At 35.8% G+C, this 14,636-nt stretch overlaps 1 protein-coding gene across 4 annotated transcripts in view; it reads right to left on the reverse strand.

Annotated features, from left to right (window-relative positions):
* Nucleotides 1-252: 252 nt before the first annotated feature.
* Nucleotides 253-14,636, reverse strand: part of LOC134751114 (homeobox protein abdominal-A homolog) — a 50,576-nt gene continuing 36,192 nt past the window's right edge. For all 4 annotated transcript variants that reach the window (XM_063686495.1, XM_063686479.1, XM_063686486.1 and 1 more), the window contains exon 3: nt 253-4,679. In XM_063686495.1, coding sequence (XP_063542565.1) covers nt 4,288-4,679 — 392 coding nt within the window. In that variant the 3' untranslated portion in view covers nt 253-4,287. The remainder of the gene's footprint in view (nt 4,680-14,636) is intronic.

The raw sequence follows: 14,636 nt of genomic DNA on the forward strand, positions 1-14,636 counted from the left end.
AATCCAACACGTAGTTTTAAAATGAGAACGAAACTCCGTTTGAATGGGAAGGTGAAATTCGGCCGAGCTTGCCTTGATAGAGGGTTATGTAAAAAGGTTCCTTGTAAACATAAGAATTTTACTACATATAGGTACCTACGTAAAAAAATATGTTTTATAAGTATTTTACGTCATTGTAACCAGATCTTTGTTTCTCGTAGGGTAACGTTTACGAAGGGTGAACACAAGAATACAAATTAAATAGCCATCATGTTTTAATTAACTCTTTATTCTCTTGAATTTCTGAAATTAATATTACAATATTGAATGCGGGTTTCATATACAATCACCCAACTATTTGCTTATTTACCACGACACAGTCACAACGTCCCTGCACTCGCCAACATAACCAGACACCCGTTCCTTTTCAATTATTTCGGATGCAAGCGTCTACTTATGATGGTGGTCCCAGTACGACACATTTTCATTACATAACATAAAACAAAAGTATAAAACGAAAATAATTCGCCACATAAAACTTTCACGAATATTTACAGTTATTTTAAGACGCTTTAAATATCTACTATTTTCAAAAATATAGATATAGATACATACTCACTACATAGCTACAGTTATGTTAAGATAAAACTTTATTGAAGTATTTATATAAAACTAAAAGGGAAGTCGTTATTTTAGAGTTAAAACATTTAACGGAAGATTTATTTATGCACAGATAGGTACTAAACGTTGAATAACAATCAGAAAACTTAATAGAAATATAATTTCGTGACTATGTAAGATAACAAAAGAGTCATACAATGAATTTGAAGTAATAGCTTATTATTTCTGCGTATAAAAAATAAAAACGTAAGCTACGAAATATCTTCAACGACATTTCCCAAACGATATTTAAAAGTAACAAAACATGGAACTGAACCTTATTTAGGATACAAGGTACTTCACAGTGTACAAACAGAAACCTACCTACGTACTAACGAATACTAGTAATGGCAAGACAGCATTACCGATGGAGGACGAATGTATGTATGTAATCTATTTAGCAAATTGCTCATTGTTTCATATGAATTACACATCTTTACGAGGCAGAAACAATAAAGTGAACCCGACGTAAATCAATGGACGTACGTACATACACGTTAATATCGTTACTATGTTACAAGTTCTACCTATTGTTGTACGGAACTAAATGTACCATTACAAAGCTGTACTCCTTATAACTTCGCGAACGGCTCCTAATTTGCACATTCCCATTAAATATCAATAAAACAATTACAAACGGAATAAACGCAAACCTTAACGGCTTAAAAAATGCAACAATTTAATTCGTATACACACGTTGTGTCTAGCTCAGTAACTTTTCAGTAGGCCTTGTATGGTCGCATTTTTATCGTTGTGGATAAGACTTAAATCCTATTCTTACAAGTAGGTATGTAAGTGCGAGAGTAAGATTGTGTTATTCGCAGCTACAAACCATAAAACCGCGACCATAATAGACCTGCAGTGTGTACGTCCGGTCTGATGAATTCTGCGTGCATTCCGAATAGTATACCAATATTACCGACAGACAAACAATGGACTCTTTTTGTCTGGGACTGCATTGAGTTTGAAATATTTTGGCGAAATCTAAGTTCACTCGGAGGCCGGTAGCACCACATAACATAGATTAACCAATTGCGTATCTGTCTTTGTACTAGATTGATAACTGTCCTTGCACTATGCGAACAATACCAAATAATTTTAAGCGCTTTTAATCGTTACTAACCATCAGATATCTAAGATATTTATTACCTATGCATTATAATTTATAAAGCCTACTTATACCGAAGTTACTTAAGTACATTTTGTTCGATTTTCATTCTCGATTTTTAGTTTAGAATGAGATAATGTTCTATTACTAACGACAACCTTAGACGAAGACTATGGGTTATTTAGGGTTAAAGGATATTTGTTGTATAATTATTGCACGAAGGTCAACAAGCTGTTTCTTAGAAAACTTTTTAACGAAAATACAACGATCCTTGTAAAATGACAATCTTTATGGCGTTTCGTTAAAATTTGCCTCCGTTATCAGCCTGAAGACATCAACGCATTTAATGCAATCTTAAAATATAACCAAATTATAATATGTTAATGACTGACCTCCGCACGGTCACTTTCTTCCAGTCTACAGGAAACTATTATTGGAATAACCTTTGAAATGTACTTATATTAAGGGATGGTAATCCAACCGAATCTTAACCAATAGTATTTTTCTGTCACACCGTTGACAAAATAAATAATAGAAAAGCTTTGATTTTTGTTCGCTTAAAATAATATTTTTACAATTTAAGATGCCGTAATTAATATTTTACTTAATACTTTGTAGGGATTAAACGCTAAAATGGACTCCGTACAACCACTTTTATCGTGTCGCTGCAAGAAAATCTTCTTTTAAAGAATCATGTTAGAAAAATAATAATTTTGAGAATTTTTTTCAGGTAGGTTGAGTAGACATGTTTTCTAATTTGACCAATAACTTAAAGAATAGCTAAATATGCGTCTCTTCCGTGTCGCAGAATTTACACCTATATACCGACGACTTATCTTGTCCTAATGATATCACGACATATACTCGTAATCTGTAACCGCTTTAGCTACAGATATACAACTTCCCCAATAATACAAGTGGACAGATATTGCGAGATGATCTATCAAAAATTTAGATAAGCGAAGAATTCAGATTCATACAGTTATTTATTCACTATTTTTCATTTTATTCTACCCTGACATTTAATTTACGTATATGGTGACTATCAACACTAAATTTTTAATCTAATTTTGTTCGGATTACGTATTGAAGTTAACAGATACATATTTTGATACACGAGGTTTCGCAAAAATAAAAGCGAGTGAGATGGAGTGGTGAGAAATGCTATAAATTATTTTAAATATATTTTGGCACAATACGAAATTGTAAATTAAGAGAGTGAAATAAAAGCGGTTTAAAAGATGGTTAATTAATGGAATTTTGAGCTTCGTTTTACTTTTTTATTTTTATTTGAAATGAGTAGAAATACTGCAATCGGATAATGTTAAATAGCGCATGTAGATATTATGTACTCTAGATATACAGGTTTATCAATAATTCATACAAAGTCGGACCTATTATTATCTATGTATTATACACTTATTCTACTCCACTTTTAAAATTACGTGTAAAATTTTATATTTAGTCACATTATTGTTACCTATTTATTATATGTTTCATCGTTACGTATATAATTTTGAACATCAGATGATTCCTGATTGTGGACAACACTTTGAAAGTCATTTTCTTTTGTTCGTTATTTTGGTTTACCTTTATTTTGTTTATTTTGAGTATATGGACAAGGAATTTTTCGACTATATTTATCAAAAATACAGCCTAATTCGAATCAATATCAGGTCCGAAGATCAAACACATAACGTTAGTACCAACTAATGACGAAGACCTATTTGCAATTGTACTTCGATACGTATTTTGTTACTAAATATTTATTTTACCTTCTCATGGAATTAATAATGAAGGTATATACAATAAAGAATGAAGATATATGTACTATTGTAAACAATATAGGCAATAGGTATGACCAAGCAGCAGATCTAGCACTATGTACCTATAAACATAAAGTCAAATAAACAACAATTCAAGATCCTAACTACTGATGTGAATCACAACTGGTCAAAAACTGAAAGGAGACAACCCTTTTGAAATCAATTGATAAATATAACAAATTTTACAATTATAAAAAAATGTGACCGACAAAACATAACAGTCCACTGAGAGCGGACAAATAATAAAATATACATCAAAATGTACAGAATATATCTATTAATAAAAAAATATAACATAATGGATTATAGTAAGTGGTAGCAATAAATACTATGAGATTCACAGATTTAAAATCTTAACTAACAATACCGATTATCGCCCTGGCTCCGTGTAAACCCTAGAGCGATTTTGTTAATTTAGTAAAATATTATTGCAATACAATGTGTGGTTATGGCAACAAAATAAATGCTTAAAGCACATCACCAGCCTGTCCACGACGCGCCGCCCGGGGCCCTAGGGCCCGCGGCCGCCTCCGCACTAAAGGAACATATACAGAGTCACACGCCTCCACAACGAGGCGACTAAATCAGCCGCAAAACATACAAACTAGTGGATACGAAACGACTAACGTAGTCCGCCGTCCTTAGACGCACTCGCATTCATGTATTCACACTATATGATACAGAATCAGTCAGGATTTGCTAGCAAGGGACGCCTTACGTCGGGACCTTGTTCACTTTGAGGAGGTCACCGGAGCCCTTGTCGAGGGGCATCTTCATGGGATCGTGGTGGTGCGTGACGTGGTGTCCGTGGTGCTCGAGCTTGGCCTGTTTCTCTTGCTGCTGCTGCTTCATGCGGTCCTGTTCCTCGCGCTCGCGGCGCGCCTGTTCATTGATCTCCTTAACAGCCCGGAGCTCCTTCTTCAGCTTCATGCGCCGGTTCTGGAACCAGATCTTGATCTGCCGCTCCGTGAGGCACAGCGCGTGCGCGATCTCTATCCTGCGCCGGCGCGTCAGGTAGTGGTTGAAGTGGAATTCCTTTTCTAGCTCTAACGTTTGGAACCTCGTGTAGGTCTGTCGGCCCCGCCGTCGCGGACAACCGTTTGGCCCTGAAAAGAAACAAAAAAAAATTGTTACAATATACCTTGATTACATATTTATATAAAACACAATCGCAATTGCATTTAAAGGATCACCTCAAACCGTGCTGATAACAACAACTGCACTTGAGGATGAGAAATAACCATAAAATTTCACTTTATACCATCTCAGATTTTAATGGCTCATTAATAGATATTTTATTGCAGTACTAAAGTTAATTTTAGAGTTACTGCGCTACTGTGACCGACCGCAATGTAGATCAAATATTAAAATTTAATAGGCAGAGAAATATGTAATAAATGACAAACGGATCGACACTAACGCTAAAATCCGAGCTGACCGTTAAACGGTGCGGCCGGGACAAAACCCAATTTGAGTAAAGCAAAAAGTAACGGAAAGGGTTAAGAACAAATGGACCATAAATGGACAATAGTGTTCCCTAAAAAAGACGGTAAAGAAGGGTTGCGCAACTTTCTAATGCATTGTAAGGTGTTCTTTTAGTCGATTCGAGGAATCCGTGAAATCAACCCTAGTCATAAATCTAACCGGCCAGAAACACACCGAAGTAGTAATCCTTATCCACGATTAAATTTCATCTTATTAATTCTCACGTAGCCGGGGCTACATAGACAGGTAAATGTTCTCACAAAGGTTGGCCGGACTGGTTTTCGAGTCAGATAATAAATAAGACAAGATAAATGGTCGTCCCGTCGCGTGTTAAATTAATAGCGGGCCGACATTCTCCCGGAATGTGCTGTAGCTGCCCTCCCTCTACCTGCTCGTAGCGCTAGCGGAGAATAAATGAACGACTCGCGGACAACAACTATCAATTTAATTAATTACTTTAACATTAAGAAAATGTATTTCCGTGGCTAAAGTAGAGACGTGTTGAAAAACAAGTGACGAAGATTAGACATGGAATTGGCCGTTGATCAATGTAAATAAAATAAAACATTTTTTTACATTTTGTACGTAAAAATAAGCTCTAACACATTTTTAACCATCTGATTTCTATAATGAAGTCATTAAGACTTATACTTTACCTACTGGGCTTGTTGACCGTTTGCGAGAAACAGTTGGTATGACATTAAGCTAAATGTATTCAGTGTTGAAAAATTCCAGTAAATTTGAAGATAAATGCCGTGCAGTTCTTTGTTTAAACTGTTAAAATGATTAGGTGGAGGGTAAGTAGAGTTCCATTACCAAAACTTTGTTGTAAAAAGGTTGCTCACCGATTTTACATTGTAGATAAGCAACTCACCTCATAATGCTTTAAATTTTCAAACTGGGCACGTAATTAAAAAAATATGCATGTGCGTATAAATCATGCGACTCGCCCAAGCTCGGCTACCACATTTACATGTGCCGCAAATTACCCAAACTGCGTTTTTACGGCCCTAATAACATTTACGGTCCTCGCTTACTTCAACAAAAACTTAAAAACTGTTTAAAATGTCATAAATAGAAAATGGGATAATTATATAAGTGCGGTTAGACGAGAACAAATAGCCAAAAGCACGCGCGCGAGAGAGATAGAAAAAGCCATTCTAATTTTAAAAAGCAAAGATGGAACCCAAAACACGATCTATTATAATGTAAGGTCGTAAGTGACGATCGTTGACGTATAAGCGGCATCATTCCGGTTTACGTGGTAGGGTCTAAATCTGTGTGCGACGGAGGGCGAGTTGGGCCGGTTGATGGGGGTCGGTGATATGTTAGCGAGGCAGGTTGGGCACCCCTCGGTCGCCATGGCAACGGCAAGGAACCTCCCGTCAGCTGGCTTCCATTATTTTCCACCGTATTGTTGTCGGTGTGATTTGTTGTAGTTACGAGTACCTGCAAACGCTCTTTTTTAATGGGAACATTTTCCCATTGCTGATAGAGATCAGATTGAACAGGATACAATAAGTTTGCCTTATTTGCATTTCGAGGAACGTTCCTAATCTGATAAAACGTTTTTTGTGAAAACAATAGGTGTCTATTTATATAGATGCTTTGTTTTTTATTTGAGTAATTTAGTGTACAAGGCGGCAATTTTTGTGGCAACGGATTTAAACGAAAAAGTATGTTAAGGCGTAAACACCGCATATCTGGCAAGGCGTATATCTGGGGGAACGACACGCATTAATAAGAGCGGCATTGTCGCTGTCCGGGCGACATGGGCACGGCGCGGCTTTCTCGCTCGGTCCCATCCCGTCTTACGTCCTGGCCATGACATTGCGCGACTAGCTTCGGCTAAGGCGACAACCATAGGTTGGAACGAGATACTGCGATCGGACCTTTCGTTCCCACCAATGGTTTTCGCTTAGCCGAAGCCAGTCGCGCAATGTCGTGGCTAGGACGTTACAGCTGCCTTTTTGTCATGTCTTCTAGTAATTTTTTGGGGTATTCTAGAAAATATGCCGAATACTTCAAATACGCAGGACTACAGTGTAAAATTGGGGAAAAGGTCATAAGTAAAAAAAAAAAACAAATTTAAATTTGTTAGGATTAATTTTAGGTAAGATTTATTCAAGTACATAGTTCCTTAATAAGATAAAAAAAATCGTGTTTCTAAAAGCACTGTTCTTTAATTATATACTACTTAATGTGTTTAAATTAAGTAGTACAAAACTAAAGAACGTATTTATTTGGATAGCCAAAGGACAAAGGTACAGATACCTATCTGCTGACTGTGTAGTCAGACGATACATATATGTATACAGCCAAGTAAATACGTCTACGCCAAACGCCACCGTGGCAATACGACTTGGCTCACTTTTATCTCAGATATAAATCTCCCAGAAAGCCGCTACCTTATTTATTATTTTATTTAACTCGGGCCGAGTACCTTTGAGCATTGTACAAACCTGTTTCGTCGCTTGATTAATGGTGCCGGATCGCTAAGGGCCCGATTTACAAATAAATAATACTGAAGTTTCGTCCAATAAGAACGTTATTTATAGTAGGCTTATTGCTTAACGCTAAGGGTGGTTTAGAGAAAATTATGAAAACCAGTCTGTAACAGAGTAAATTAATTAGCATTTCATTAGACGCACCCGTAAGTAACGCCGACGTTAATATAAATATAAAGCCGACGCGACCAGCGAGGTGACATACAAACGGTTGTTTCAGACAATAGATTCTCATACGGCCTAATAATTCGTCGAAATTAAGCCCCGAATTGTATTAGGTATCAATTTAAGACGCATTAAAGCGTCAAAGGGTTCCATAATTCCTGTGTTGGCGAACGGTTTATGGGCCATAAGTCGCGAATTGTCGTAAATAGTCGGCTGTGCTCGGTCATGTTCGGGACTCCATCTTAAAATAGTTCGCGCGCTTTCGGAAAACGGGATTAACGATAAAGGAGCCATTCGGATATCAACTGCAGCTGCAGTACTATTGCGACCGTCTCAACCAGTCTGTCAATTTCCTTGACAAAATGAGTGACGGGTTGAATCATGACAGTAGAAACCTAATGCGGCGGCGAAAGTCAGTCATTTTATCAAGGAAATTTACAGATAGGTACAGCGACAACGTTGACATCCAAATGTCACCTTAAGTCAAAACCGGAAGATTTCATATTTTTAAAATACCAATTTAGGCACGTAGCACCAAATTAATTTACTTATAAAGTTACTTTTACTTGAAATACACGTAGGAATGCTTCGGTTACTTATCATATAAAATATGGGTATAGAAATTTCAATCTTTGTTTAAAATACATTCAATATCTCAGTGCGATTTTCTTTGTGCCAAAAGGCCCAATCAACATTCCTCAGATATCGCGTGAAGTAGCATTAAATACATTAAAGCTTTTAAAGGGCCACTTAACTGGATTTAAAGTACCTTATTGTATTTAAACAAAATAACTTCAACACTATGGCGTAAGATTATAACAGATGATAAATTATTGTAATTTTTGTTTATAATGTTTATATTTAACAGACGTTAAACTATTTAATTTTAATACCAGTAACGGGACCCTATCGCGTTAGAGGTCATTAATATGAGATTTATTCCAAGAGCATGTTATCTTGGGAGGAGAAAGTTTTTTGACAAAATTTATAGGTGCTTAACAATCTTGATGCAATAAATTTTCTTTATTTTCAATCCTCGTGTCATTTATTTTCGGTTAATTATAGGAAATTTCGAATCTATATTCCTGAAAAAAAAAGATTATTCTTAGGGTCTTGCCTTCATGACAGTATTTTTTTTATTAAACTATAAAATATTAGGTACCTATCCTAGTTATGTATGGTTTCCCCTCCGGGTTGGTAGGTCAGATGACAGTCGCTTTCGTAAAAACTAGTGCCTACGTCAATTCTCGGGATTAGTTGTCAATCGGACCCCAGGCTCCCATGAGCCGTGGCAAAATGCCGGGAAAACGCGAGGAAGAAGAAAAAGAAGGTACCTAGTTATGTATCTACACAGTACACGGTCGAATTATTTTGCATGTTGCAGTATACATAATTATACTTTTCAAGAAAAGTTGATTAATTTCAACTGGGATGCGAATTCTACCGTCAGTTATACTTTGTTCTCACAACTCCTCTATAAATACAAGTAGAAAAATAAGACTATACACCTCTTAAGCTCACTTGGCGAACTACCTAAGTGTTGGTTAAGAGCGTTTTCACATTGTCCGATCCGATATCGGATGTAGGATCGGACATCCGCGTTGACAGGCCGCGGGGGCGCGCCCGGGCGCCGTCTTTAGCGGTCACGCAGACTACGACAAGTATTATGCCTACACATACGCAAACAAACAAATATTATCGGTCCGACAGCTGACGGGGGGCTCCGACATGACTAAATTTATCGGAAGCGCCTTTCTGATATCGGATGTCGGAAGGCGCCTATGACAAAAACAGATACAGAAGAGTGCCATTGGCATTAAGTCCGCCTTTTTTGCGTTATTTATCGTTTTTTAGTAATAATGATTTATTAGATGCATATTTAAATACAGAGAAACACATACATTTCTTACATTTGACTTCCTTCCGACATCCGATATCGGATCGGACAATGTGAAAACGCTCTAAGACTCGAGTCCTTTGAGTCCTCTGCATTTAGACTCGACTCGGTTTCTGAGAAAGTCAAAACTCGGGTGCTTTTCATCTTATTAGAGAGTATATTGTAGAGGCCAGTGCTTTGCATTGAACACTCATTTTTTACAAAAATAAAAAAATATAATGCATTGTCTTCATGTAAAATTCATGGACTTAGTACCTACATCATACAATAACGCTTATTTTTAATAACTGCTACTGGTATTTAGATCAAACCTACTAAATTGTCGACGGAGTCTTGATTCGGAGGCTGGAATCCTTTTGAGTTGCGTTTAAAGGACTTTACTCGGGACTTAAGACTCGGTTTTTTTTAGCGCAGAGTCGTAAAAACAAGTTCAAGTTCTTCAAATGTAGACTCGAAAGACTCGTTCCTACCAACACTAAAACTACCTACATAGCTGCAAATGCGCGCGTAGCCGCATGAAAGGAACCTGACTAATATTTCACGGTCTCGTTTGGTCGGAAAGGACTTTTTTGCTCACTCACGCGCAAGTTAAATCATCACAATGTTGTTCTGTGCTCGCTAAAGGACATTGGCATTGGTCAGGGTTGGCACATGTGTTGGTTTCGAATGTGTTAACGTCGGTAACGGTTGTGTTACGTGTTCGATGATCGCTTTAATATCAAATGATTAGTGTTCCCGCGCCGACGATGGGTTAAAACAAATTATTATTTCTTTAAACCTATCATTAACTATTTGTATGTGATATTTATAGCGATGTTTTGTATAATCAACATTGATTAAATCAACAAGCTCAATATTATTCTCAAATTCAGGCTTATGTTTGTTACGATTATCGGATAAAGCAATCATTTACCGTGCACGGACTTATTCAAAACAAATACATATATTGTAGCTATACATTAGGATTTTTGCTGAAGGACTAAATTCGCCCTGCATTAAAATTACCTAAACATAAACTAACTGACCTGACCTAATCTAAAATACTGTTATTGGTGCCTATTTCTGTTGGAAAGTCATATCTAAATACACTGCTGACTTTAAACAGAAAACCTATCTGCACTATATTCACTAGGTATATGTTAGCCTATAAGCCCTATAATATATAATAATTTACCTATAATATATATGGCCTCTTATGACATATTTTCCTAGGTGTAAACTCGGTTTCAACCGGCAAAGAAATTACATCGAAACCTATGCAGATTTTCATGATTTTTCATACATAAAAGGACAGGTAATTAAGACGAAAGTGGAGGACCCGCGCGAAATCGCCTTTTCATGCAAACGTAGTCCTCGCTTTCCTCTCTGGATATAAACATTATGAAAATATTTTGTCACAATTTGTTGTATATCAACCATAGCTATGACCCTACGTTAGATTTTTTCGAATTTTTAATTATTATAAGAGTTAGGTTAGGTTTTTCGCTACTAATTGTAACAATAATCAAAAAATCGAAAAAAGTCAAACGTAGGGACATAGCTATAGTTAATATACATCAAATTATAAAAATATTTTCCATAATGTCAATATCTAGAGAGGAAAATGGGGACTACGTTTGTATGGAGAAACGGCCGTCCACTTTCCCCTTAACCGGTAGTCACTGGTTTGACAACCCTAATAGAGTTCGTTCAGTACATTGGAGAGTTGAAGTGAAACGATCTTTGATCCCGTGCGGCAACTGACGTCACGATTTATTCATCCCGAGTAACTACACTCATCCGTGGCTACATGGCTGTAATGCCTGTAATGTAAGCCGGGATTATATTTAACTGTCGCTTGTTGTGCTTGTTCAGAGCTTAGGTTAATTAAGGATAGTTGCACCAAATCGTATATCAACGTTAAAGCGTTCGTTAAATTTGACTGTATGGGCACAGAATAACTAATAGTACTACCGTAGTATGGGTTGTTTCATAGTTTATTGCTTAGTGACTTTGGTCACTCATGCTAAGGTTCTCGTTATGGAGCTAACACGTGAGTGACCCGGTTTAATATAATTAATAGGTGTCTGTGTCCTTATGTCTGAGTGTCACGGTAATTTCGTATTTAAAATGAAGTTAGATTGATACAAAAGTAGCTAAGTAAGCCTAACACCTACCAAGCACCCGCAAGCAAACAAGCAAGCAAGGTACCGTACCGTCGTATGTATTAATTCCTACTTTAAAGTAAAACTTCGGCTTCATACTTATAAATATTTAGCCATCACTTTTTTGACGTTTAGGTACTTAGTTTATTTGTGATTTAACTCTCATATAGTAGTTTAGACTAAAAGGCAAATATGTAGATACTTGAACTTTTAAATATAAGTTTTAATTTAATGGAAAAAATCGTATTAGTTCAATGCTTTCCTATTTAATTGTCTAAAGATATTATTGTTCAAGTACCTACTTCCAGTTTTTCAAAAACCGTCACCTTGTAGGTTCATACAATACACATTGAATACACGTCTCATATGTCAAACTCAATACAATAATAAATAATCCAATCATAATAATGCTCCTTGTATAACAGCCATCAAAGATAACAGTAACTATACATAAAGACCTATATTTTAAGAACAGTGTAACACTGAAGATTGTACATTTATTACTGGCAATAAAACGCTATTTATTATATACAAGCGTATACTTTGTGCATATAAAGGTAGTTGTTATTGAAATTGATGACTTTATACGAGATAAAAAGGTTAAAGGATATCGTTGACGACACATCTGTGGGTTTGGAAGAGGAATGGCGTATGCGAATATTGTTATATAGTCGAAATGTGGTACCTATATACTTTGGTTATAAGCTCTTATAATACGGATACGAATAATGCTTGGTTTAATTAGCCTCAATGTTTCCATTATACAAAATATACATATAATGACCTTACATAATACGTAGGTAGGTTTGTACATAGTATGTATCTGTCATCCGATGACGATATAAGTAGTTTTAATTGCAGGGAGGGTAAATAACATTGGCCCAAATTGCGGTTATTGCCCCCTACTTTCGTAGGACAGCCCATAATGCTGCCTTAAATTAAGGTTGAAGTATTTACTTCTTCATATCGATGAATAAATACAGGATTGTTATCAAAGTTTTAAATGTATTCCAAATACAAACAATAGATGGGTATTGTATACAATTGAGTACCTAATTTCTTCAGATTAATTTAGCAATAAAATAAAAGATTTAATTTCCCATCCCAATAAGAGAAGATATGGTAACGTCAAATAAGAAATGTAAAAGCTTTTCAGTCATTTGGCGTGTTGCCAAAATACGTTGCCAAATGCATGGTTTAAGAAATGCCACCACATTTATGTTTCACAGTAGAAATACGGAATTTTTAAAATAAGCGAACAATAGATATGACCGAAGGTCATTTGCTAATGAAAAAAAGGGACAAACATAAATACTGTAAAAAGAGAAATATTTATCGTAACTGCTAACACATAGGTGTACCTACCCAAGGCTTTATAAGATTCGGCAATTTTTTTACTATGTCCTTATTTGGAATTATGGTAAATACTTTTGTCTTATTTTTATCATATCTGAAGTTCAAAAAAATCCACGTAAAACTGTTTTATTTTTTCGAAATATCGTAAAAACTATCTCTCGAGAGAACGGAACACAAGAGTTTTAAAACTGAAAAGTTCTCAGCTAGGTGGATTTGTTTGTTGAAGGAAATCTATTTGAAAACACCTTTATTCTTTCCCTCCTTTATTTTCTCTCGCTAACATTGTAACGAATTCTTGTTTTTTGTTAAGAATTTTGTTTTGTACTTACAGTACCTTTATATGGACATGAAGGAATCATGTCCATATAAAAATATAATAAACATATTATATGTATATATAATAAACATTATTATGTATTCTAACTCCATCTAGCGTTTGAAAGGTAAGAAAAACTTAAACATTGAGGTTTGTAAGGAAATATTTTACGAACAGGTACTATAAGTAGATGGTACTTGTAAGTATGTCGCATCTAATTCAATCTTCAAATGTAGTTCCTTATGAATGAGTTCAATTTATTACAGAATTGTATTGATTTTAAGAGTCCCCGGCAAGCTCGGCCGAATTTCTCGTTCCCATACAAACGGAGTTTCGTTCTTATTTTATTTAAAACTGCGTGTTGGATTGTATTAATTAAACTTAGCACATACAATGACATGAGGTATATCTAGATCTGTAATTAGTTTACATAGCTCTAGTATATAAAAGAAACGAAATAGAATTCGCTGTATTTTTTTACTATTGTATCTGAAGCTACATAAACTAATTATAGACCTAGAACCTTTAGTACTTACAATAGGATAAGGTATAGGTATACCTATCTAAGTAAAAAGTTTCAGTGCAATCTAGTTAGTTGTTATAAAATGAGAGTGTAACTACGTTTGTGTGGAGAACCGAGCTTTCCGGGGACTAAATTATTTTTTAACAAGCAGAAACGTCTGCGATCGATGCTATTAAGCTTAGAATAAATTTAAAAGTGGAAAAATTACTGCCTTGGGTGAGACTTGAACTCACGGCCTCTGGATAGTCTCACCCAAGGCAGTAACTTTTCCACTTTAAATTTTTTTCCGGGGACTCTTAAGAAACGAATACAAAAGTGTATGTATATCTTAAAATTTGATAAATATGGTAAAGTGATACATTAATTAGCTGTTAGAGGTACCTAATTTCTAAAACTTAGCAAAACTCGTAGAAATTTTCCATATAAGTACCTCTTCTACTTACTTTACACCAGCATGTAAACTCCCTACAAAAGCATTTCTCACAACAGATTTATCTCAAAAACCATGTAAGTATCACAGTTGCAAAGCGTTCTCGGTAGCAGGCACTGGTTCCGTATGCTAGCCAGCCCGTCACTCGCATTCATACTGAATGAGCAATGAACCTTGCCAGACCGGCTAAAAGACCCCTAAATGAACCAAACTTGCTACAGGAGACGTGTCAACTCACAC

This window comes from Cydia strobilella, chromosome 2 (assembly GCF_947568885.1).
Source record: "Cydia strobilella chromosome 2, ilCydStro3.1, whole genome shotgun sequence".
Classification (NCBI taxonomy): Eukaryota; Metazoa; Arthropoda; class Insecta; order Lepidoptera; family Tortricidae; genus Cydia; species Cydia strobilella.